The sequence below is a fragment of the Lissotriton helveticus genome, chromosome 2_2, assembly GCF_964261635.1.
Source record: "Lissotriton helveticus chromosome 2_2, aLisHel1.1, whole genome shotgun sequence".
Lineage (NCBI taxonomy): Eukaryota > Metazoa > Chordata > Amphibia > Caudata > Salamandridae > Lissotriton > Lissotriton helveticus.
Window position 1 is genome coordinate 488,053,033 of NC_136060.1, and position 27,196 is coordinate 488,080,228.

At 47.8% G+C, this 27,196-nt stretch overlaps 1 protein-coding gene across 1 annotated transcript; it reads right to left on the reverse strand.

Annotated features, from left to right (window-relative positions):
- Positions 1-716: 716 nt before the first annotated feature.
- On the reverse strand, positions 717-27,196 carry LOC144821689 (uncharacterized). Its single transcript, XM_078678908.1, has 2 exons — positions 26,707-27,196; positions 717-2,395 (listed from the first exon to the last, which is right to left on the reverse strand). Exons 1-2 carry the CDS (start codon positions 27,194-27,196, stop codon positions 717-719), a joined length of 2,169 nt encoding a protein of 722 aa, XP_078535034.1.

Below are 27,196 nucleotides of genomic sequence, written 5' to 3' on the forward strand. Positions count from 1 at the left end.
GAGGACTGGCTTGAAGAAAGTTTAATGACCTCTGTCTAGATATGCCTAAAATGACTGCACCAGCTCTGAAAGAAGTGGTGGGCTGTGCTGGGCCAATGGAATAGACCTAGGATAGGAACCATTTCACAAAAGCTAAACAGACATTAGCCAGGCTGCCAGTACTAAATTTCAATTGTAAATAGGTTCATCATAAATATTCTCAGGAGTGAAACTTTGCAGAGATCCTGTAGCCTATCATGTAATACCTTTTAGGAACTCAAATGAAATCTCAATTATTCTGACCTTACATGTTCTTCAGACTACCCATCATTAAATTACGTACCTCCAAACAACCTTTGGTTACACAGCCACCTACACGTCTTCATTTGGAGTCCGCATTTTTAATTTTTTCACTATCAGCATCATCAGATTCGAAGTCCAAAGCCCATAGCACACAAATTGATCAAATGTACATTTTAGAGATGTGGAACCAATGGTTGCTAAAAAGCACAACCTGAGTGGTCCTTTTACATATTGGAACATTAAAGTCAGCAGGGTAAATCATATAACATATTATTCCTAGATAAAATGGATATTCTGACACTCTTAATCTTTGTATTAATTTCTAGGATACTAGGATAAAGATGAAGTACACTCTTTTTGTCTTATGAGTTTCAAGCAGCGGTAGGCATACCTATGGATCAGAAACGTTGGAGCAACATGCATAGCAAACATTTCTATTTATGAATAATCCAACTTCTTATATCAAAAGACTGGTAAAACGCCTTCTCAACTGTTCCTTTGAGTGAACAATGCACTGTTGTAATCGCTTGGTTCACATGGCAGACTTTGGAAATAAGCACAGCCGTTTCCTTTGTAGCCAATAGTGACTGGATGCGCTCTAAGTAGCCTGGTTTGGCTTCTTCCTTCTCCGAGACAATCAGGAGGTCAATGTACTCTGGCACAGAGAGCGGGTTAGGTTTCAGGGCAATTTCCTCTAGTCTCTGGAGGCAACCAGATAATTCCCCAACAAGACCAACAACCTTTCTCTCAACATCTGCAAGATCCTCATTCAACTGCTTGAATATTTCTTCACCTGTCATGACCTCTCCACGTGCTTTCTCGTAGCTATCCTTTAATTCTTGGTAAGTTCCCTTTTCAATCTGCTCTTCATAAATCCATTTGTATTTCTGATTAAAGTGAACATTCCAGATACATCTTCCAGGGCAAACACGGCACTGCAGGAATATATCCATTGCTGAACATTTGTGCTTTTTACTATCGTCCGCAATATGGCAAGGATAGTGGCAAGTATGACGACACCTCTGACAGTTGGTTATGAAGCTGGTTACAACGACTTTTTTTGCTACAGTTACTGACACTTCATACTCAAAGTTCTCATTGGCTTTCATCTTATCCTTGTTCTGCTCCAATATCGCCTTTGTTTTCCTGATCTCCTCCTGCTTTGTCAAGCCAGCTTTGATTTGTGGCTGCAGGCCTTCCACAACAACCTCAAGCTGCATACGCTCATCTAGAACCTCCTTTGTTAAGAATAAACTTTTAGTTTCCAATTTGTTTAGCGCTACAAAGAAGTTTTTCATGCTCTTCACACCCATCTTCCAAAACATCTTGTCAAAGCTATCATCCTCTTCTGCAATCTCAGGGGGCGCATCATCTTCATTAGGAACAAATAATGCTGAGTTGTTGAATTTGAAATGAGGGGGAATGCCACTCTCTCCTGGACAAGGAATCTTAGCCTCTCTAATTGCTTCCAGTACTGGTGGTTTTTGACCATCTGCAAACGTGACCAGAATGAGTATGTTGTCAGCCACATCCCTTCCAAAGATAGATAGAATAGCATCAAATATGTATCTCTGAGAATGGGTGAGGCGAACAAATGAGGATTGAACTACAAAGCATACTGCGTCTAGATGATCAACACCATCCGGTGTGGAAAAGAACTCTCTAATCTGCTCAATGAGCAATTTGTCTCGGTCGATCCCCCTGGTGTCTCCGAAACCTGGAGTGTCTATAATTTTAAGGCTGTATGGTACCTGGAAACCCTCCTGATGGATGAGATGATATGAAGTAATTGATGAGGTTTGGCTCTCCGCTTGTGATCGAGTGCCCTCTTCATCTATAAGTTTGAATCGGAAATCATCCTCCCACTGCACCCCAAGGACATAGTTTACCATCCCATTAATTAAGGTAGTTTTTCCTGACCCTGTTGCTCCAACCAGCATGATCACCTTGTCACTGTGGGTAGATTTTCCTGCTCCAAAAGTGCACGTCTGACAGTATCCATTGTCATCAAGCTTCACGCTTGTGAACTGAAGTCGATGAATGGTAGGTTTACAATGCTTTTCAATTTGAATACACTGCTTTAGAAACGTATTTGCTGTTGTGGTTTCACAGCCTGTTGACAAAGACATACATATTTAGACATCAAAATAGCATTTTCAGAAATAAACAATCATGATACTTAATTTATTAATACGAGTTCACCTTGCACTACATCAACATTTTGGACCTTGTAGACATTTTCATCCAATGTACTACACGTCATACTTGTACTGTAGACCTCTATCACAAATATAGGACTAGTTCATGAATTTTTAGAACACATTCTATTTTCTCAGTAAAGTACCTATTTGATCCCTCAAAAATGAATATGCTACTTAACAGTATGCATCTGTTCTTGGCATGTAGGGCTGCTGACATTCATATCTATAGCATAGATCGCCGCCTAGTGTTGGGTCCGGATGATTGCACATTGTTGTCCTGGAAGAGTCTTCGAAGTATCACGAGATAGGTAACTCCTCCCCTGGACTACAGTGCGCAAGGGCATCGACTCCATCCCCAGATTGTTTTTAGCCATTGTGGCGAAGATGGAGTGTAACAGTGTGAGCGATGACCATGCTAAGAGTAAGTGTAAATTCTGCAGCCGCTACAGGCGCCGGGGAGGAGGGCGGGCGATATGAATGTCAGCAGCCCTACATGCCAAGAACAGATGCATACTGGTAAGTAGCATATTCAGTTCGAGGCATGTGGGCTTCTGAATTCATATCTATAGCATAGAATATATAGCAGTCCCTCCATTAGCGGCGGCCGCCTGTGCCAGCTGCAGATGTTTGAAAAAGTGTCTTTAGAACAGCCTGCCCTACAGCTGCTTGCTGCTTGGAGTGCACATCTACACAGTAGTGTTTAGTAAATGTGTGTGGGGTAGACCATGTGGCTGCTCTACAAATGTCTTCCAAAGGGATATTACCAAGGAAAGCCATAGAGGCCCCCAACTTGCGGGTGGAGGGGGCTCTGGGGGGACCGTTAAAGTGCGCTTAGCTTTTTGATAACAAATTTGAATACACTTAACGATCCACCTGGCTATACCTGCTTTGGAAATGGGGTTGCCCTTGTGTTGGGCAGAAAAGGCAACAAAGAATTGTTTCGTCTTCTTAAAATCTTTTGTTCTATCGATGTAGTACATTAGAGCTCGTTTGACGTCAAGAGTGTGGAGCATTCTTTCGGCCACTGTCTCTGGGTTTTGAAAGAACACAGGCAGTTCAACAGTCTGATTGACGTGGAACTGGGAAACTACCTTAGGAAGAAATTTAGGGTTAGTGCGCAGCACCACCCTGTTTGAGTGAATCTGTATGAATGGCTCTTGTACAGTGAGCGCCTGGAGCTCACTTACACGTCGCAGCGACGTGATGGCTATTAGGAAAGCCACTTTCCATGTTAAGAACTGGACCTCGCAAGAATGCAGAGGCTCAAAAGGTGGGCCCATCAGCCCGGTGAGGACCACATTACGGTTCCATACAGGAGCTGGTGGGGTCCTGGGAGGAATGACCCGTTTCAGTCCTTTCAGAAAAACTTTAACGGCAGGCACTCTGAAAACCGAGAGACGCTGCCTGTTTTGGAGATAAGCCGCTATGGCGGATAAGTGTATCCGAATGGAAGCATATGCTAGATTGCATTTGTAAAGATGTAACAAATAACAAATGATGTCGTGAGTAGATGCATCTAGCGGGTTGATGTTGTGTTCTGCACAGTAAATGACAAACCGCTTCCATTTTGCTGCATAGCAAGCTGTGGTGGTGGGCTTCCTCGCCTCCCGTATGATATCCATGCAGTCGGGAGGCAAGTTAAGGTAGCCAAATTCTAAGACTTCAGGAGCCAGATCGCCAGGTTGAGCTGTTGCGGATCTGGATGCTGAATGTCGCCATGGCTCTGCGTCAAAAGTCTGGGTGTGAGGTGCAGCCTTTGATGCGGTACCACTGAGAGTTCTAGAAACGTGGTGTACCATGGTTGGGGTGCCCACGTTGGAGCAACCAGGATGAGTGTCATCGAGTGTTGCTTTAGCTTTCGTGCCACCAGCGGTATGAGAGGTGCTGGGGGAAAAGCGTACGCAAATCTGCCTGACCAGTTCATCCATATCGCATTGCCCTGCGACTGTGGGTGAGGGAACCTGGCGGCAAAGTTTTGGCATTTTGCGTTTTCCCTTGTGGCGAACAGGTCTATCTCTGGATGACCCCACTGCTGGAAGTACGGGCGGAGTACTGATGGATGTATCTCCCACTCGTGCATCTGGTGGCTGTACCTGCTGAGCAGATCCGCCATCTGATTGTCCTTGCCTGGGAGGTGTTCCGCCATGAGGAAGATGTTCCTCTGAATGGCCCACTTCCACATGCTCTGAGCTAGATGAGACAACTGTGGAGAGTGTGTACCTCCCTGCTTTTGAATGTAGTACATCACTGTCATGTTGTCCGTCCGGATCAACACGACTTTGTTGCACAGATGTACCTTGAAGGCCTTCATTGCCATGAAGATTGCCATCAGCTCTAGGAGGTTGATGTGCATCTTCTTTTGCTGCGTTGTCCATAGTCCCTGCACTGTGTAGTGGAGTACATGAGCTCCCCATCCCTGTAGAGAGGCGTCCGTTGTCAGGATAATCTGTGGCACAGGCTCCTGGAACGGTCGGCCCTTGCAAAGGTTGTGTGGATTCCACCAATGCAGAGAGCTGTATGCCCGACCGGTCACCAACACTAGGTCGTTCAACTGTCCTTGAGCCTGAGTCCACTGATGAGCCAAGCATTCTTGGAGCGGGCGCATATGTAGCCTCGTGTGCGGGACTATGAAGATGCAGGAGGCCATCATGCCTATCAACTGCATGAACACTCTTGCTGGAAGCGAGTGTTGCGGTCTGAACTTCTTGATCAGTGATTGAATGCTGTCGATCCTCACAGAATTTGGCTGAGCTGTGGCTGCCAGAGTATCGATCGTCGCGGCCAGATACTGCCGCACATGGGCTGGCTGAAGGTGCGACTTCGGATAATTCAGTGAGAATCCCAGATCGTGAAGAACGTGAATGGTGTGGGACATGTTGAAGGCGCACTGCTGGGCAGACTTTGCTTGGACCAGCCAGTCGTCCAGATAAGGGTAGACGTGAACGTTTTGCCTCCTGAGGTGCGCAGCCACTGTCGCCAGGCATTTTGTGAACAACCTGGGCGCTGTGGTCACTCCGAAAGGGAGGACCTTGAATTGATAATGCTGATTCAGAATGGTGAATCTGAGGTATTTTCTGTGTGATGGATGTAGTGGAATGTGAAAATATGCATCCTTGAGATCCAAGGTTGCGAAGAAGTCTCCCTGATTGAGCAACGGAAGAACCTGCTGCAGCGTCAGCATGTGAAAGTGTTCTGAGAGAATATATTGGTTTAGGGGTCTGAGGTTCAGTATGGGTCTGAGGGACCCGTCCTTCTTTGGGATTAAGAATTACAGGGAGTACACTCCTGTGCCTTCTTCCTTCACCGGCACGAGCTCGATTGCCCCTTTTTGCAGCATGACGAGTACCTCCTGCTGCAATTAGTGCAAATACTCTGTGGACATAGGACGGTGTTTTGGTGGCATGTTGGGTGGAGTGGATGTTAACTCCAGACAATAACCGTACTGGATACGTTTTCTGACCCACCTGTCTGTGGTGATGGATTTCCAGACTGGCAGGAACTGCTGGAGTCTCCCCCCGACAGGTGTAGTATGGTCGGGGGCAGAGACAGGGCGTCACTGTTTGTTGGTGGCGGAGGAGCAGGAGTTGTTGTTTCCACGACCTCTGCCCTTGGTGCTGTTGCCCCGATAGCCGCCTCTACTCTGCTTGGTGTAAGAGGACTGCGCCCCACCTTTAGTGTATTGCGTTTGCTGGGACATCTGGCCTCTGGAAACACCTCTATTGCTTGAGCGACGAAAAGTACTACCCCGAAACTGCTGGGACTGGAGAGCCCCCATGGACTTTGCAGTCTCGGTGTCCTTCTTTATTTTTTCCAGGGTGGTATCCACCTCAGGACCAAATAATCTATCAGGGTTTACAGGCTGATTGAGGATGGTGGTTTGTATCTCCGGCTTGAACCCGGAGATTCTGAGCCAGGCCTGACGTCGCAACATCACACTTGTGTTAATGGCTCTGGCCGCGGTGTCCGCCACGTCCAGTGCACATTTAATAGAAGCGTTGGAGATGAGCTTCCCTTCCTGAATGAGCATCTCCGCTGCCTCTTTATACTGATCTGGCAGATGTTGTAACAGGGTCTCTAGTGTATCATAGTGTGCCCTGTCATATCTGGCCAAGAGTGCCTGAGTGTTTGAAATGCGCCAGATATTGGCCATTGAGCCGCCACCCTTTTCCCTGATGCTTCTAGCACTTTAGATTCCTTGTCAGGTGGAGGAGCATCACCAGTGGTTTGTGAATTTGCCCTCTTCCGGGCATTAGAAACAACCAGAGAGTCCAACGGCAACTGGCCCTTGATGTAGGTAGGGTCGCCAGGTGCTGGCTTATACTTTTTTTCAATCCTAGGGTTGATAACCCTGGCACGTGTGGGTTCTTTAAAAATGTCTGCAGCATGTTTCAGAACCCCTTTTAGCATTGGGAGAGTCTTGACAGTCTTTTCTGCTGTGGAAAAGGTATCAAAGAGGAAGTCCACTTCAACAGGGTCAGCATGCAGCTGGACGTCGTGGTTCTTAGACGCCCTCTCAATTAGAGCATTAAATGCTGCAGAATCCTCAGTAGGAGAGGTTTTGACATTGTACACCTGAGTGTCCGGGGCAGTTTGCTGATCCCCTGGGTCTCCTGCATCTGCCCAAGAGTCCTGGTGATCCTCAGGATCAGTGTTGGCAGGGAAGTTATACTCCTCATCATCCCCTTCCCCAGCCTCCACATCTGAATAAGTGGGTGAGGGTGTAGCAACGGTTCGAGTCCGTGGAGCAGTTGTCTCAACTAGAACCGGGGAGTCCGTAGAAGGCTTTTTGCGCTTCAAAGGAATCGTGTAGGACTCCATAGGCTGTGCCGTCATGATCTTTCTCTTGTAGAGGGTAAGTTTACCGGTGTCGGCGTCGATAAAGTGTTCCGACTGCTCCTCCATCAGGGGTTGTCAATGCTTTGAGCTCCCAAGTGGCTGAGAAGGCTTCGACCCTGTAGACACTTGCATGGACCCGTCGTCGACCGACCTTGGTGCGAACGCCTTCGGGGCCACCTTCGGCGGTAGCGTGAACAGGAGTGGCGTCGAGGACTTTGGTGTTTTTGGAACTTGCTTCGGGGTGGAAGTATCCTTCGGATCGACCGCAGAAGCCTTGTTCCTGATGCGTTGCAATGAGTCTGACACCTGCTGCGTGAAGGATGCGGACGGTTTCGTCGACCCGACAGACGTCCTCGGTCCACCAGAGTGTGCAGACTCGAGCGCCGATGTCTTGGCTTTCTCCGGCGCCGATGCGCGGGATCAGCCCCCTTAGGTGCGCCGTGTCCTTCTTCCGTGACGACTGCCTTCGGCGCCGACAGTTTCGGGTCGGCGGCCTTGACAATTGGTTTGGGTGCCCCAGTCTTCAGCTCGACGCCCTTGATCGATTTGGGCTCGACGGCCTTGACCGACTTTGGCTCGACGCCCTTGAGCGACTTCGCCGGGTCGACAGCCTTCTTCGGCGTCGGCTGCCCGACATGTCGGAAGACGAGGAGGCGACCAGAGGGACAGACGTCTTCTGTTTCGACGGCGTCTCCATCACTTTCATTTTCGTCGACACCGAAGCTTTCACTTTCGGTTTCGTTTTGACCAATGGCGGCTCCGTAGAAGTGTCCATAGCCGGGCCCGTAGGCGAGGCCGTGGATCCGGGTATAAGATCTTGGGTAAGGCCATGTGGCGATCCCTCGACTTGAGCCTTAGTCAGTGTTCGAACAGGGCATAGCTGGTCGCCTGAGCTATCTTCCAACGGCCCCATAGGCCACATTGTCGTCTCCTACCTCGTCGACGACTTCTTCTGTATCGAGCACTTAGACGTCTGCGTCGTAGTTGTAGTCGATATCCTCCGCTGGAGTTGAAATCGGCTCCCTCTCTTCTTGCTCGTCTGCTTCTTCCCTCTTGAAGATGTCCACCGGTGCCGGGGCTGTCTGCTGGGCCTCCTGGCGCGCCGCAGTCGAATCGTCTTCTTGGAGCGAAAACGGGAACAAGCCATACAGTTGGCTTCATCGTGATCCGGTGACAGGCACTTGTTGCAAACCGGGTGGACGTCGATGTGGGGATACTTTGAGTTGCACACGGGACATCTCTTGAACGGGCTCCGTTCCATGATGTGTCGTCGAAAGTCTGGTTCCGTTTGCTGGGCCTCGAGCACCGAAGAGCCACGCGACTCCTCTGGATGGCAGACTCGGGAACTGAGCCGGAACAGAGCTGGGCACCGAACGCAAGACAATACCGATGGTATAGGAAAAGGCCTTCGGGCCTTAAGAAAAGTCTATATCGATTCCGAACTGGAGATATCGAATATGCATCCGAACCCAATGGCGGGAAAAAACTATATGGGGATGGAGTCGATGCCCATGCGCACTGTAGTCCAGGGGAGGAGTCACCTATCTCGTGATACTTCGAAGATTCTTCCAGGACAACAATGTGCAATCATCCGGACCCAACACTAGGCGACGATCTATGCTATGGATATGAATTCAGCAGCCCACATGCCTCGAACACAGATTGCTCTATGATCAGGGACTGGTCACGAAGCTTAGGGCAATCTATCTCAATACTCTATTTATCTATGGTGTAATACGCAAAAACAACACTATTTACTCCCAGCAGGCAACTCAGAGGTCAAATACAGTTACTAGTTTCCTATTGTTACAGTACTGTATTTACCTGTGATTCTGATTAGCACGATTTGGTTGGAAAACACTGGCAGCTATTTGTTTAGATTTAGGGATTTTGCAAAGGACAGGAGCTGATACTTGAATACAGCTAAGTAACAGTTATAAAAAAGCACGCTGATGTAAATGAACTCCGTAGTCTTGAACGTCCGTAGTTTAGAAAACAAATAAAAGGTAGCACTTAGCCCAAAAATAACAGGGAAGCACATATCCGTCAATTGTCCAAGCTGGACACTCCACAGCTGCTATATTTGTGAGCCAATCTTTTTTAGTACTGCATGGATGTAAGGTGCTGGGCTAAGCATCCACGGTTATTGTATTCTGCTAGTAGAAGTTTGGTATATTATTAGTATTTCTTACAGTATAGGGACCGTGTATCATGTCACATGCAGCAGGGGCGAATCTCGCACTGCTACCTTTCTTATGTTTATTGCCAGTTTTCATGCTGAAACATTTCTTGAGTTTTGACAAAGGCTTAGATTCATCTTTAGTGTTATGTATTACTCTAGTTCTCTACTGTTTCTAGGCTCAGCAAACAACAAAACCAACGTAAAATATGAATACCAGGTTTTAATTCAAACACAGATGGCTGCAACACAGATTTCAGTACACATCTAACTAGAGAGCAGGGAAATCAGGAAGTGAGAGAAAACCAGAAGGCATACTGTAGGAAAGTGGGTTTCTGTTGCAGTAACTCTCCCACTTTTTGCCAGACTACTGATGCACTTTTTCTGGTTGTGTCCTGGGTCCCTGCCAAACAGGGTCCCAGGGTCTGTGTTCTTTCCCCAAACCTAACCTAATTGGCATCTCTAGCCACAGGCCAGCCCCTGGTAAATGGTACCACAGTTACCAGGGCACTGCGACTAGGGAAGACCTCTAAGGGCTGCAGCACTTATTGTGCCACCCGCAGAGGCCCTGTACCTTTACACACACACACTGCCTTTGCAGGCTGCATGTTTTGGTGCAGAACAAAGTAAAGAGTCGACATGGCACACATCCCTGTGTGCCATACCTACAACCCACTGCCATAGCATAGATCAGTCACCCCTCTAGCTGGGTGCCCTATGCCAGTGGTGAGGGTACAGGTGCATGAGCCCTGTACCCCTACAGTGTCTAAGTCCATTCTTAGATATTGTAAGTGCAGTGCTGCCATTAAGAGTATATGGTACTAGGAGCTTGTCATTACGAACTCCACAGTACCATAATGGCTACACTGAAAACTGAGAAGTTTGGTATCAAACTTCTCAGCCCATTAAACCCACACTGATGCCAGTGTGGGATTTAATGAAAAATGCACACAGAGGGCATCTCAGAGATGCCCCCTGAAAAACGACCAGCTTCTGGTAGGTTCCCTGACTGGTACACACCAGCCTGCCACCACAATACATGTTTCTGGACCCCTAGGGTGGGAGCCTACACTCTCTGAGCCCATAAACAAAGCCACACCACCCCCAGGCCAGGAAGAGCCATCTGCGGCAGGGCAGTTTCAAAGGCCTGGCAGCAGTCTGTGATATCGTAACTCCACTGTGGCTGCATGATTACTATGCTCCGTTTTAACTTGTGTTTTTAAACTTTGACCATTTGTATAATATTTGTGTTTCTACTTACCCTGCTGTAAGGCTCGCTGCACTTTGCCACATTCTGCCAGCGCCCCGTTCCACCACGGGTTTTCCCGCTTGCTGTGGAGGGCGCCGGCACACATTCTTGGTCTCTTGTTCATTGGAGACTGAGGGTCACGCGCTACTTCCTACTTTAGGCGCCACCCTATTTAGACCTTATGATCTCTTCCGCGCTCAGTGGACACGCGCCAAAGTCGCACCAAACTTAAGCCTGTCTGTGCCCGTCCGCGCTGAGTCTGCGCCAGGGGCCAGGGAAAATGGTTTTTCCCCTGCTTGCTTACAAGTGTCCACTATTCCAGACAGTCCCTGTTGGCGCTGAAACCTTTAAACGAGCCCTGTCATCACACTATTCTCCCTGAGGCATACTCAGAGTGGCTTAGCTGCGGATGTCAATGTAGGTGCACTAGAAAGGCGAATCCCTTGAAGGCACAGTCGACCACTGGTGCATCTAAGCCCTCCTCCAATATGGTCACTGAAGGGGGGTTTCTTATTAATGCAAGAATGCAAGGTCTCTAATAAAAAACAATATCGCCTTTAGGGACTTTGTTTCACTTAGAAAGCCTACTTGGGTGTTTATCACAGAAACCTGGCCGTCCGATGCCTCAGGACCTGACTTGGTAGATGCAATTCTTACTGGGTATGCCTTGACAAGGATGGATAGAACTGGCCGTCGAGGTGGAGGTTTAGGAATTCTACATAAAGATTCCTCTATTTGTCGTACTGAATTTCTCTCTACTCCATCACACTCTTTTCAGGCTATGTATTTTTCCATCAATACTACTCCTTCCGTCCCTTTTTCCGGCCTCCTGTTTTACAGGCCGCCGGGCCCAAGGTCCGCCTTTAGCCATGATGTGATTAAGGTGTTAGAGCCATTTATTGAGAGGCCTAATATCACTCTCCTGGGAGACTTTAATTTCCATCTGAAAAATATGAGCTCTAGAGATACCCTTACACTTTTGGAAACTCTGGATTCCTGTGGTCTGACACAGCTGGTGGTAGGCCCCACCCACGTGGCCGGTCACACCCTTGATGGAGTCTTCACCAACGATTCTAGGCTGAAGGCGGGTCCTCCGATCCCGCTAGACTGGTCCGACCATTATGCCGTCCCTTTACAATTGTCAGATCAACAAGCAGCCCCCTCTCTTCCGGGTGCTAGGAAATGGGAACTCAGAAGGAATTTTAAAGCTATTAACAACAAAGCTCTCTTTCCTTATTTGAATAAACTGAGGTCCGCCGAAATGCAGGATGCTAACTTTGCTGCTCTCGAATTTGCAAGTACCATCTCTGGGGCAATGGACACCCTGCCCCCCCCCCCCCCTCCCTAAACAGCACTACTCTGCAATAAAGAGCCCTTCGGCTCCCTGGTTTTCGGATAGACTCAGGTTGCTGAGGCAAGGGTGCCGTAAACAAGAAAGGCTCTGGTGGGCTCGGCTGGATCCTTTGGAGAAGGAACAACACAAACTTCTCCTAAAAGAATATAAGCTAGCTATTATGGAGGAAAAGAGGGCCCACTTTGCCAATATGACTGCTTCTCTAAACTCTCCTAGAGACCTTTTTTGAGATCATAGATACTCTTTCCTCCCCTCAGTCAGCCGACCCCATAGTGGAAACCCAGAAGTTGTGCGACAACATTTCGGCCTTTTTCCATTTAAAAAATCGTGGATATCTACGACACCCTCGAATCTCGAGTTGGGATTTCCTACTACTCCTGTTCTTTCTACAGTGGAGAGTCTGCCTGATGGACCTTCTCCTAGTCTCCTGTACTTTCCTCTCCTCACTCTTGAACGGACCAATCAGCTTCTTGATAACACCAAATCGGGTTCCCCTTTAGACTGTTGCCCGCTCAAGGTCTTGAAGGCCTGTCGGAAAGTAGTTATTCCTCCCCTCATGGAGGTTATGAATTTTGCAATTTTGGAGGGAGTCTTTCCTTCCTCATGGAAGATGGCGGTCGTTAAACCTCTTCCTAAGAAGTCCACTTTGGATCCTGGGGTTCTGAAAAACCTCCGCCCTGTTTCACTTCTTCCTGCCCCTGCAAAAATGCTGGAATCCCACCTCAATCGCAACCTTAGTACTTTTCTTGATGACTCTGTCCTCCTAGACGTCTCCCAGCATGGCTTTAGGAGATTTCATAGCACCGAATCCGCCCTTACTGTAGTTGTCAATAACATTCGCTCCCAGGTCGATAAGAGCCACACTACCCTTTTGGTCCTGCTTGACCTTACGGCGCCCTTCGATACCTTGTCTCCATCTATCTTGGTCGCTCATCTCAGGGAGATAGGGGTCGGAGGCCCTGCCCTGTGCCTTCTGGCTTCCTTTCTCAATCAAAGGGAACAAAGGGTGAAGTTGGGCCAGTTTCTATCTTCCCCTAAGCCTGTCCATTGTGGGGTCCTCCCAAGGCTCTTCATTAAGCCCCATACTGTTTAATGTGTCTATGTGGCCCCACTTGCCAGGGTAGTCAGATCTTTTGGGCTGGAGGTGCTGTCGTACGCTGATGACACCCAAATAATGGTCTCTCTCACGCAGCCTGTGAGGGATTCTGCCCTGAATTTCAGGAACTGTATGGAGGCAGTGTCCCAATGTATGATACAGAACTTCCTGAAGCTTAATGGGGAGAAAACTGAGGTGTTGATTTTCGGAGGTAATCAGGATATTTGGTCAAATGATTGTTGGCCGCCCTCACTTGGGGCCTGCCCCCCCCCGCCAGTTTGCTAGGAATTTAGGGGTGCTAATGGACACCACGCTTTCTTTTGACTGTCAAGTATGCAGGACTGTCTCCACCTGCTGCGGCATTATCAGAATTCTTAGAAAGATTGCTCACTATCTTTCTCCCGACGCTCGGAAACAAGCCACTGTGGCATTAGTTTCCTCAAGACTGGACTACTGCAACGCCCTTTATATGGGGATAAATAAGAGTTTTATCCATCGTTTGCAAATGGTCCAGAATGCGGCGGAAAAGGTGGTCCTTAATCTCCCGAGGCTTGCCTCAGCCGCGTTAACCAGAAGAAGCCTACATTGGCTTCCCATCCAGTCCAGGATCTCTTTTAAGATTCTTTGTCTTGCCCATGGGGCATTTTATGGTACTGGCCCACAGGGAATCAGGTCACTTGTTCATCCCTACTCCCCCTGTCGAGCTCTTCGTTCCTCTAACAAAAATCTCCTTGTAGTCCCAAGGTTTGTAAGAGCAAGATGGGGAGGCAGAGCCTTCTCCTCGGTTGCACCCAGGTTATGGAACTCGCTCCCCATCGAACTGGCAGAGCAATCTTCGCTTGCTCTGTTTCGCAAAGCATTAAAAACTTGGCTTTTCTCCGAAGCATACCTGTAATGGCATACTTTAGCGGATTACAGATTAAATGACCTGCTTGGCGCCTTGATGCCCTTGGGCTAAGTTGCGCGGTAAAAGACTCCCTTCATTGATTCATTCACCCCCAGCCTCTCCAGCTATCAGGAGCAGGCCCCCTTGCTGTCTCGGGCGGGAAAAACTAGCCAGCCCAGGAGTTGTGCCCACCTCTGCCCATCAGGTGGGGGAGGCAAGGTGAAGCCCACTCTCCAGTGCTCGCCATCTGGCAGATGGCAGGCACTCCCAAATCAGGACTAGGGAATGTGCTCACACCCCCACGTGGGGTGAGCACACCAAGGGTGTAGTCACCCTAAGGTCAGTAGCCCAATGGTTACTGACCTCAAGACCCCTAAAACGCCCCCTAAATACAGTATTTAGGGGGCTGCCCTGAACTAAGAAGGCAGATCCAGAAACCACAAGAAAAGAAGATAACAAGAGGACAACGCCCACTGACTTGGCCCCAGCCCTACAGGCCTGTCTCCCCTCGAACTTGCCCCTGCAAAATCCGGTGTGTCCTGCAGCCAGCAACCTCAAAAACCCCAGAGGACCTGCCTGCCTTCACTTCAAAGACTGAATCTCCCGTGAACACTGGACTTGTTCAAACTGCAGCATCTGGTGCCAGCCAGAAACTGCAAATCCAGCCCACTCTGCACCCGCCGAAGCAAGGCCGAGCTTGAGTGGAAAAATACCACGAGGAGCTCCCCCGATAATCCTGACCCAAGATCAGGCAACGCCTAACCTGCCTCAAGCCTCCAGACGACGCCTGCAGCCTCAATCCAGAGGACCCCGCGCTACCGCGACCAGAGCAGGTAAGAAAATCGGGCGCCCCAAGGCACCCCAGCACCCGACGCCCCATGGCCTTGAGTGCCCAAACTAAAGGTGTCTAATCAACATCCCAACTTACCCATCGACGTGCTGGTCGCACCTGGAAGATCCTCGTCCCTGAGACTGCAGTGTTTCGTTGTCCCGGAGGTTCTCCGTTGGAAAAAACAGGGCACCCGACCTCAAAACAGCACCCGGCCGCCCTAGTGCCGCTGAGGGTGCACCTTTGGTGCCTCTTTGGTCCCCAACTTGCCCTGAGCTAAACCATAGGAGCTTTGCTCCCACAACCTCGTGGCCTGCTTGCCACAAGCCACCAACCGGAGACCCCGTATCCTCCATGGGATAACATTGGGCCTACACTCTGCATCCGGCCTCCCTAGTGCCGCTGAGGGTGCAATTCCAGGGCATCACTGATCCTGGGAGTTCCCCGAGTTTAACCCCAGAACCTTAACTCCCACAGTTTTAACCATAGGATAACATTGACAATTTTCCCTTCAAAAAACGACTAAGTGTGGAGTTTTGAAAACGAAAGATATTTTTTTTAAATCGTACAAATAACCAAAACGTGTTTTCTCACCTGTTTGCAGGACATGTCCCAGTGCTGAATCTAGGAATCCAGCAGAGTTAGAAAAAGTAACGTAAAAGCAATTTACCTGCAATTTGTTGACAAAGCCAATTAATTTCAATGTACAGCTCCAAAAAGTTTCTAAGTGTGGAGTTTTAAAATCTGAAAATATTCTTTAAAAACTGCACAAATAACAAAAACGCTTTTTCTCACCTGTTTACAGGAAATGTCCCAGTGTTAAATCTAGGCATCCAGCACTGAGTTAGAAAAAGTAACGTAAAAGTGACTTACCTGCAATTTATTGAAAAATCCTATTCATTCTAATGTACTGTATTTGCATACTACTGCTCCCATGTAACTCAAACAAAGTACAATTTCTATTGCCTTTTCAAACTGTTCTATATCCAGTAACTTATTACTGAAAAGTATTTAATGCTTACCTGTACCAGGCTTTCTTGTTTCTAAAAAATAAACAACAGTATATTTTTTAATACAAAACCAATTGGCCTTGAGTTCAGTTCTTGAGCGTGTTTGATGACCAACTGGGTACATCAAATGCTTAACACTGTCCTCTGACACTGCATTACTGCTCCACCAAGCTACCACTATTAGAGAGTAAGGTTCTATCTAACTTTAACCTCTGCCTACCTCTGGGGACACTTGGGGCCAGATGTAGGTAATCCCAGTTTACTGACTTTTAAATACCGAATCATAACGATTCGGTATTTAAGAACAGGTAAATGGGATGTAGGTCATTTTTCTGTAAAAATTACCGAATCTGTAAGCTTCGGTAATTACCGAATCGGTATTTACAGATTCGGTAATTGACATTCATTCCTATGGGCCTGGAGGCCCATAGGAATGAATGTCAATTACCGAATCGGTAAATAGGCAGGGTGTCACTTTGACACCCTGTTGCACCCCTCAATTGGGTATGGGTGCACATGTTGCAATTCACAAGCAGGTATTTAGCTCCTTTACTCGTGAGCCTGTGTTCAAGAATTCGCCTCCCTGCTTCAACGTGCCCGTGTCCTCATGGATAATCCAGCTAAATACCTGCTTCTGAATTGACACACAAGATTTATAATCACCACTCAACCATAAACGGGATTTAGACCCGTGATTCCGAATTGAAGAAGGAATCCGCAATTCCCATAAGAAAGCACCTGATAACTTAATACGGTGGCTTCTTCGTGCCCATTTTAAGCACCGATACTTTCATCAAGATCGCAAGTTAATAATGTCAATGTCCTGATGAAGGTGACACCATTTTAACAACACCGAAACGCCGCGTCGACTGTTTTTTTGACTGTTTTTAATATTTGATTTTGTACATCATAAAATGATGCGTTTTATTAATTTTAGAATGTAACCCTTAAGGGAGGTATCTAATAAATTGCAGAAAATCGTTTAAAACCTTGTTGCATATGTCTTATATTTATTGCTTAATATACAGTGACACAATTCCATATTATGATTATATCTAGAGAGAATAGCTGACTTCTAGGGACCCTTTACAGGTCCATTCCCCCGTACACTTGTCTACATATCAGGAATTGGAATTCATTCTTAGAAGATCACAGGGTCTGATTTTCTGTACTGTCTACTCCCCTCCCTGTGAAAACTACCAGGGGATCCTTCCACCAACCTTTTTTCTAAATTGAGGAGGAGCCATCTGACTAAAGAAAAGCCCCTTCGTTTCGTCCGCGTTTTAAGTTGATGTGCTTTCTAAACACTCTTTGAAAGTGAGAGAGGCTGCTTCGGAATTGCTCAGTACCACTTTTCTTTTGCCTGCTTGTATAGGATGCAAGACCCTGTTCCTTCTTTTTTTAATAATATTATAATTAGGGCTCCCGGTCTTATGGTATTCATTCTTTTGCCATTTCTGTCTGTATTTATCCATATTTCGTTTTTGGGCATTTTTTCTGTATTTATCCGCATTTATTTTTGCCACAAGCAAAAGACGATGCTACAGCTATTATTTTCCACATTTATTTCAGTCCCAAAAAACACATTTTCAACTGCTTGTACACGGACACAAGAGCTGAGGGAACAACAAACTAAATGGCAACGAACTTAACAGACACCGATCACAAAGCAAAAGGGCCACCACAAGCCCCCCCCACATGAGGAATCATATGCAAGTCACACACCCTTGCATCAAAATAGGCTTACAAACAACCACACACTACTAAGGGCGCAAAATCCAGCTGTTTAAAACAAAATAGAAACCAACAGGCAGTCTTTAATTTGCATGGAGGCAAAGGAAAGCACAAATGCAGTTTGCCTGAATCAGCACACTGCAGCCTAATCTGCTGATATGCCAGTTCTCTATTCCAAGCCCAGCACTGTTGCTGTAATGCCATTCTATCAGAGGGCTCAGCAAGTTTAGTGGTGGTGTCTGACATATCGTAAGCTCAAATGTCAGCAATCGCCTTAGTCTTTCATCTTTCAAAGTATACACTGGTTTGGTTTGCATTTGTTTTTAGAGGGGAGGTGCTAATTTTTACAACGAGTACAATGTCCAACATGTCTCTTTATCTAAAACAAAACATTAGAGGAATTGGAAAACAGGTTCTGCTCAGACAACTTTTGGAGCTTGCACTTCCATGGAGAGAGTTCTGTCCTACAGAGCACTTTAACTGTGTGCTGTATCTACTGTCTACAGTACAATACCGAGCAGGGGCATTGGGTCAACGCTCTGCTGATTTCTGGGTGGTTTTCAGTTCCCTGCTTCTTATTCGATGGCAATCGTCCCTATTGATGTATTGAATCCGGCCCTGGAGTGTATCTTTTTTAGCTACGTTTTTTTTGACTAGAGGAGCTGCATTCTTCCATTGTTGAAATCAGATCTTTTTTTTTGTTATTTTTAGTACACATAGGAGCGCATGACTTTTCGTGCTCTCTACCCAGCCCACACATTATCCATTTACAGGCTGCTTTCTTTTCCAAGCCATATCCACTCACCTATTGCTCCCACGCAACATTTTGTTTGTGGGGAAAGGGGAGGGTTCGCAGCTGCTACCATACCACTCGCTTCTTTCTTTTACCACTCCTACACATACTCTTTTTAAAAGAGTGCAGGCTTTCAGCAACGTCTCAAAAGCTGAGGTACAGTCATCGCCTCGCTTCAGGAAAGTGTCTCTTTTTAAGATCAGTCGTACAAGAGCTTTCAACATGCAAATACGACTATTTGAAAACACAGCTCACAGAATTCAATGCACACTCCCTGAGCTGCAGTTATCCTAATCCCTCGGCTCACTGAAGGTTAATTGCTGATTCGAAACCCCCATGTGCAGTAGTAGAAGTAGCGCAATGTGGAATAGGGCACTAAATAAAAGAAGAGGTCTATAATGGTATCAATCATGAAGAACTCAAGGGGAGGTAAGATGTGGTGGTACTGGGCACTGCTGTAAGTGAGCATGGATCCGCTCCGTTTCTCAGGTCCCAGGGCCTCCTGCCTTCTTCAAAGACACCTGTTTGTCAGTAAAGTAAAGGGCCAGTCCACATAGTGTCCGGTGGAACCATCCAGGGTCCTCTAGCAGGTCCGTTCCCCCACCTGCCTTCCTGAAGTAGAATAAGGGGGTTGGACATGGAGGCGATAAAAGGTGGACAGGGAGGGGGTTTGGCACCACTGGCCCTGGAGAGACCTTACTGAGACCTGGGAATCAGCTGAAGGAAAAACCCTTTAGTCCATGCTTGCAGGGCTTTCATTCGTCTTTGTTGCTCACAGATGCAGTGTCTTCTCAACTGTCTCTCCCTCGAGCAGTGACTTTTCAGTGGGGGCGTGTAGAGCGGGGTTGGGGTTGTTCTGGAAGTCAGGTGTCGCTGGTCACTCCTGTCCCAACCCTCTTGCTCAGTATTCAGGCACAATCAAATATGGCGACTTGATGACACAGCTGCTTGGTCCCTACCTACCAAACCTTCAAAGACGAGCCCCTACTGTTCTGGCTGTCCTTTGTTTCAGTGCGCCTGGGTTTAGTGACACAAGCTAATAATCATCTTTATATTTCCTGCCCATCAGATCCTTTCCCAGGAACTGGGTCAAGCACTGTTAAGTGCTCTAAGGTGTGGCGAGGCTGTTGAACCATCCACTGGAGAGCAGAGTAATTAGCTTGGCCCAGTCACGGGAACAAAGGCCTGGATTCTGAGCTCATCTAGGAAACAGGACAAATCTTAAAGGGCCATAAAGTGTGTATGAACAAGTGTTACTTACCTGTAAACAGGTGGTTCTCCAGTATTGGTGTCTTTAATAGATTCACATGCTTGAATATTCCCCGTCGTTCAAGTGGGAGTCCCACGGTACATAAAATAGCAATAAATGCTAAAAAATATATGTATGTGAGAAACATAACAGAAGAAGAATAGAAGTAAATACATAACTGAAAACCTCTAAAACAATTCCACCATAGGAATGCATGATAGAGAGAGAAAACACTTGTAACATATCACTGTCATTATGTTAGTCCAAACTACAGCCAATCAGGGCTAGCACCCTCTAGAACCTTCTCCTCAGAAGCTCAAGCCCTCAGATTTTCGTAGCACCAGAGTGAGTCGGAGTGCATGAGGAGATAAGAACCTCTGAGGGGAGGAGGGTGGGTCGCATGTGAATCTATAAAAGACTCACTGGAGGAAGTGGGGCGAGGATGCAACCCACGCCGGACGCACAGCTTAAAGTGCAACATACTGATGCCAAAAGTAGTTCAAGTTCATCAATTTTTATTTTCGTTGAAGATATTCCAACTATTACGCTGTTCATGGTTTATCGGTCACATGTTAGACAAACTATGTTCACATTTAAACTCCTTAATGCTGTAGACATGCCATAACGAGCCTTGTTCTGTAGCATGGAATGTTACATAGATATTCCTCGATTAAATCATTTCCGTCACCCAATGCATTTCGTGCCTTTCTTTGCACTTCGTCAGGGGTTCACTACAATTATTAAAAAACATGACTGTTAAGTTATATCTCAAAATTACTATGATTTATAAAATTATACAACGAATAGACCTCGTGTCAGATAAACAGGTTTGTAACTCAAAGCTCATAATCAACGTTTTGCTCGCTGAAATACATGTTATTAAATAACATTAGTTAAATGCCCCATCATTCACTTAGCGCTGCTTTCCAGTCAGTCCCCAAAATGCTTTTAAACTTTACCGATCCTTAGAACATTTTCCACCCGGTAACTGCCCTTTTTTTCCCCCAGTTGTTTGTTTCAGATTTAATCCCATAAGCCCATACCTCGAGTGTTCTGGTGACTTCTTCCTCTCATTTCCAAAGTCGTACTGAACGTTAACCTTCCACTTAATTATAACCACCTGTGTTATACGCCTGCCTCCTCGTGCCCTATCACGGTAAATAAAATAGCAATAATGCTAAATATATATATGAAAACATAGTACATAATAAAAGAAGAGGAAATACAACTGAAAACCTCCAAAATGATTCCTACATAGGAATGCATGGTAAAGAGGAAAAACTACTTGTAACACATTAGAGTCATTATGTTAGTGCAAATTGCAGCCAATCAGGCGCCAGCACCTTCTCCTCAGAAGCTCAAGCCCTCAGATTTTCGTAGCACCAAAGTGACCAAGAGTGCATGAGGAGAAGAGAGCCTCTGAGGGGAGGAGGGTGGGTCGCATGTGAATCTATGAAAGACACCAATACTGGAGAACCACCTGTTTACAGGTAAGTAACAATTGTTCTTTTCCAGTATTAGGGGTGTCTTTCATAGATTCACATGCTTGAATAGAATAGAAAGCAGTAACCTCCGAGAGCTGAGATTGCTAGGCACATATGGAAAAACCAAGACAGTAATAATAATACAGTCATGTAAAACATCATTAGCAATCACAGCAAAAACAGCAAGGAGGGGGGAACAGAGGCTCACCTTATTGGAAAAGATGACGAAGCACTGCCTGTCCCACTGCGGTATCCGCTTCATTGATGGCATCCAAACAGTAATGCTTGATGAAGGTGTGCCTGCTGGACCATGTCGCTGCACGGCAAATCTGATGAAGAGGCACACCAGCAAACAAGGCGGTGGATGAAAACATCGCCCTCGTAGAATGAGCCCTCACTGAAGACTGCAATTGTTTGCCAGCTTGTAGATGGCAGAAGGTAATGGTGGAAGAAAGCCAACGTGCAATTGTTGGTTTGGAAACTGGATGCCCCTTACGCAGTCGTCCGTAAGCAATGAACAGTTGATCAGACTTGCGGAAGGAGGCAGTTCTGGCAATGTAGAATTTAAGGCATCGTTTGATCTCCAAAGAATGCAAGCGCTGCTCCGCCGGAGAGCTTGGGTCCGGAAAGAAAGTTTGTGGGAACACAGGCTCATTCAGATGAAAATCCGTAGGCACTTTAGGTAGGCCACCAAAGCAAGCTTTTTCTCATGCGGGCCGTGACAGCAACTAGGTCGTTGAAAGACCCGGAGACCTGGCGCCACTGTAAGTCCAATTCCTCCTGAATGGGACGGGTGCGCAATCTGCAATTTCGGATCAGTGCGATACAAGATGATGCCATCCCCAAAAATGACTTTAACGTCCGAACAGAAACGGACTGTCTTTTTCGAATGAGGGAGACCAGACGAAAGATCTGTCGCCGCTCGTGCGAGACTAACGCTTTTGAAAGTTTCGTGTCTAGGATCGCTCCCAAGAAGTTTCTTGCTTGCAGAGGCGCAAACTGTGACTTTTCGACATTGATGGTCAACCCCAGGGATTGAAACACCTGCTGGCAAAGACGAGTGTCCCAACATAGATGATGGTGGGATTGAGACTTGAGGAGGCAATATTCCAAATATGGAAAGATTTGAACGCCTTGGAGACGCAGGTGAGCCACCACAAGGGCCAGTACTTTCGTGAACACACGAGGAGCTGATCGCAGCCCGAAGGGCAGGACCTTGAACGGATAGTGCATTTGTCCCACTTTGAAACGCAGGTGTAGGAGAGTAGGGTCTGCAATCCTATGATCACCCAGATTTTTGCTTTTTGCTTCACTGGTTTACGACTTCCCTGGCTGTGGGCCTGCTAATCAGACCCACAGCCTAGCTGTTCTCTCTATTCCAAATTGTACCCAGGTACTGAATTGGCACTGGGCCCTCTCTAAGTCCCTGTACCCAGGGCTGAGGTGCACCCAGAAGTCTCCCAGGGGCTGCAGCATGTATTATGCCACCCCTGGGCTGACTAACCAAACAGACACAACTGGCTGCTTGACAGCTGGGGCAAAGTGGTGTACTCACCCTTTGCTTTAGATATAGTATACCTATATCTAAACCTAAATGGACACACAGATCTCCTATCAGTCACTCCTATGGCAGGCCTTGACAATCCTGAAGGCAGAGTGCTTGGAATCGTGTGAGATGGTGCTCTGGCATGAGCTGAGCCTGTCTGCGGCTTTCGGGATCTATCCCTTAGCCGTTTCCATGATATCGCATACCATATACTCTTAAGTGCATTATAATCCTCGCGGTTATAGGCCAACTCTGGTATCGCTTTATCAAAACATGTCGAGTAAGGTGTCATACGAATTGGAATACTAACCCCTCGCCAATTCTGGCGACGGGGTTAGCATTCCACCCTTCTAGAGGGACACGACATGTATGTAACCTATAACCCCGGTTAAAGTCAGACAGAGCCTTAGCATCCACAAAATGATGCTGCCACCGAGACACAAGTCTGCCCTCCTGCTGCTGGGAGTCCTCCCAGAGCAGGAGGCAAGGACAAAGGGTTTCCTGCCAGGGGCGGTGCCAGCACCGTCCCAGACAGGGTTTTGTGTATTCTAGGTAGGCAGGGCTTTAGAGGAAGGTGACTGCAAGTGGCACCCCGGTGCTCACTGTGCATAGGCCGGCTTGAACCAGTTCCAGGGGCACACCAGACCCTGAGCTGGGGAAAGCCCGCCAAAGGAGAGGGGTGTAACCACCCCCCCTCCTAGTCCCACCCATAGGGCAGGACTTAGTCGCGTGCCAGCCCCCTTTTTCAGGATAAAGGTAGGAGCAGGCCCCCTTCCAAATTAGATCAATCTTTGAATCCTGAACCGACCTTCTACACGAAGAACTCAAGACTCTTCTCAAGATTTTCTCCCTTGTGACTAAGGAGTAGTCACCCTGCAGCAGCAGGCACCAACCAAGCATCGCGGTTTGTTGCCAGTCTCTCCTTCGGATAAAGACTGCTCCAGCACGACGAGAACCGGCTCCCCTGGCACCTCTGACCTCTACCTACATCATCAGTTACGCTGAGATTCGTGGGTGTGACGAGACCTCGAGGGACCGGCCATCTTCAGAACTGCACGACGCTTGTCCAGCACGACCACCGAGTGACCCTCGACCGAGTGCTTTGGGGTGAGAGAAGCCCCGACCCTGAGCAGCTCCAGCCCCGAAGTTCAGCCCCCCTGCATCCACGAGATCTGCGTGGGGCCCTTCTGCTTTTTGCTGCTGACCGCGTTGTCCCGGTCACTTGCCCGTTGGCTAGTGGCCCTTTTACGACGCTTCACGACAACAACTACTACTGGTCTGGTTGCTCCAGACTAGCCCTTGCTCCCCTCCAACAGAGGAGCACCCTGGACCCTCCTGGTCCACTCAAGACGCCATTTTAGGTCCACCGCGTGGGCCTTGCATTTGCCAAGACTTGTTGCCCAATCCTGGGTCCAGCGACGTCGACAGCAAGTACCTTCGTGGGACAGCTCGCACCTCCATCCTGGTCGCCGACAACGCCTCCTGGTCCGAGAGACTGCAGAGCCCAGCAGCGCCCACTCACCTGGTCGAGGTGACTTCGCCCGGTGCCACTCTGGTGCCCATCTAATCACTGGCTAGTGATTCAGAACTTGGTCCCCTCTGCTTTCAGGTTTTCTTCTTCCCTGATCCAGGCTTGGATCTCCACGAACTTTCTTCACTGGCCGCCTGCCAGCAACTTCTTTCTTCAGGCTCCTGGTTCTTCAACGTGGGTTTCCGACGCAACTTCGACCCTATGCAGCCGCAGCCCCTGGGCTAGGTAAACTGAGTACCCCGGTGCTCCAGCATAGTCCAACACCCTAAGTGTTCGGATCCACTCCCGTTTTCGACCCACCTAGTCGGGTTCGCCCGAGAACAGTAACTTTGCAACTGCTAGCCTCCATAGACTTTTTCCCGCCTTACGCGTGAGAGTTCCCACTCTGCACACGACGTCCACAGGCCTCCTGCATCTAATCCCAGTGTTTAGAATTGTAGGACTAGCGATCCCTGAGTCTAGAAAAGTATTACTTACCTGCTAGCAAGTTCGCATTCCACTTACTGAGTATATGGTTTTTCGTGCCCCTAGGGCATCTGTGTAAATTGTGCGACTTAAAGTATTTTCGTAAGAGTTTTGTTGTGTGCTTAGCTCCCTGACTCATAAAGAGTTCAGGGTAGTCTTGTTATAAATAAATATCTGTTTATTTTCATAACAACTTGTGTGGTGTCCTTTCACTTGGTGTTCAAGGGGTAATGTGATGGTAAAACAGCTGGCTTAACACGCCCTCTAAAGTCTTAGCCTTGGACTGCTCGTATCCATGCTACTAGGATAGCTGGTCTATAAGGTTGACTTACAACCAATCATCAATAAGGGTTGTTTGGACTGATACATAGTGTTCACTAGAATAGTGAGCACTGCATATCAGGCCAACTTCTCACAGCAGGTACTGGCGATGTTGTTGGATAATTGGGACATGAAAGTACGCGTCTTGAAGGTCTATGGTGGTCATGAAATCCTCGCTGGATAGAAGACGCAGGATTTCCAGTAATGTCAGCATGCGGAAAGATTGGCACTTTAGGAACTGGTTGAGAGCCCTCAAATCCAGAATGGGTCGCCAATCTCCGGTCTTCTTAAGTAGGAGGAAGAATCGAGAGTAAAACCCTTCTCCCCTTTGATGTTTCGGGACCACTTCGAATGCACCCTTTAAAACAAGAAGACGGACTTGATGGCAAAGCTCCTCGAGGTGTGGAGGAGGCGGGTCAAAAGGTGGAGTACGAGGAGGAATCTGGACGAATTCTAAGGTATGACCCCGCCGTACAATGTCCAAAACCCAGCGGTCCGAGGTGATGGAGGACCACTGAGAATAAAACAGAGAGATTCGACCTCCAACACTTTGGGGATGACAAAAGTCATTGACGCTTAGGAGTGGATCCGTGATAGGAGGACTTTCCCCTATAGGGTCTGGAGGGCTGCTGACGAGTCTGTGAGTGGATGTGTAACGCTGATTGCCCTGATTGTAGGAGCGGTATTGTTGCCCTCCTCCAAAATTGGAAGAAGTGCCGCGTCCGCGCGCACCTCGAAAGGACTGCTTCCGGAATTGCAACGTGCCCAAAAACTTTGCCGTATCAGTGTCCTTCTTAATGGACTCCAGGGCGTCATCGATGTGAGAACCGAAGAGCGATTCACCATCATACGGCATATCAAGTATCCTGGATTGGACTTCCTGCCGGAAAGAGGTGGATTTTAACCAACCCTGGCGTCGGAGGGCAGCTGCACTTGCAAGCAGACGGAAACCTGTACTAGCAATATCGACTGCACAGTCGATCATTTCTTCCGAAGCTCTCTGCCCATCATGTAGAATCTGCTGAGCGTCCGCCTTGGAAGCGTCAGGTATGAGATCTATTAATGCAGATATGTCCGACCATATCTGCCGGTCATAGCGTCCCAAAATGGCCAAGGCATTGGCTGCACGGACAGAAGTGGAAGCCATGGTTGAAAACTTGCGGCCAATAGCATCTAGGCGTCGACCCTCTCTATCTGGAGGTGCGGTGATTGGAGACGCTGGGTTCCGGACTCGACGCTGTGCAGCTTGAGTTACTACTGAGTCCGGCTTAGGGTGAGAAATCAAGCATGCCGGAGAACCAGTTGGGGCCTTGAATTTTTTTCAAGGCGCTGTATTTGAGCAGGTAACGAGTTTGGAGCTTGCATGAGTTTAATTCCCTCCTTCCAAACAAAATCGATGATTGGAATCGTGTGGACCTGCTTATAAGGCTTATCTTTAAAATCTTAGAGGAAACAGTCCTCCTCACGTTGCGATCTAGGTAATTTGAAATGCTGAGCCGCTTTATCCATTAGTAGATGAAAACTGGCGATATCTACAGGAGGTGATTCGCCAGAGTTTCCTGGCTGAGGAGAGGGCGTCTGCGCTCGGTAATCGTCCCACTCCGCCATATCCTGGTCGCCTGCATCTTCGTCCGAATTGTCAGGGACCTCTCCGTCCTCACGTTCTGGGACCGCCTCATCATCTGCACCGTGCGGATAAACCGTAGTATGGATTCTGATTGACGTCTGAACCTGAGATGAAGTTGTAGGCGGTAATGTTGGCGGAAGAGACGGTGGAGGCAGTGCAACCGCAGCAAGAGATGGTATCGGAGTAACTTGTGGCGTTGCTGGGAAACGACGGTTGTAATCATCCAGCATATGTTGGAGATTTGAGATCAAGGTTAATGGTATCGTAGCCATAGGCACTTGGACCAACTGTTCTTCAGGTTGAGACTCTTGGTCTCCGCCATCTTCGTCAGTGTCCGACTCCTGACATTTGATAATCAAGTCAGAGGGGTTATGGGCTGCCCCAAACGTGTCACCTTCATTTTCAGAGTCAGTCTCATGCTCGGAGGTAGTGGCAATCATTGGAGAAGGTGGTTGCGGCTCTGGAGCAGAGATCTGTTGGCACGGAGCCTTATTGCAATATCGTTGACGGTGCCGATTTGGCAT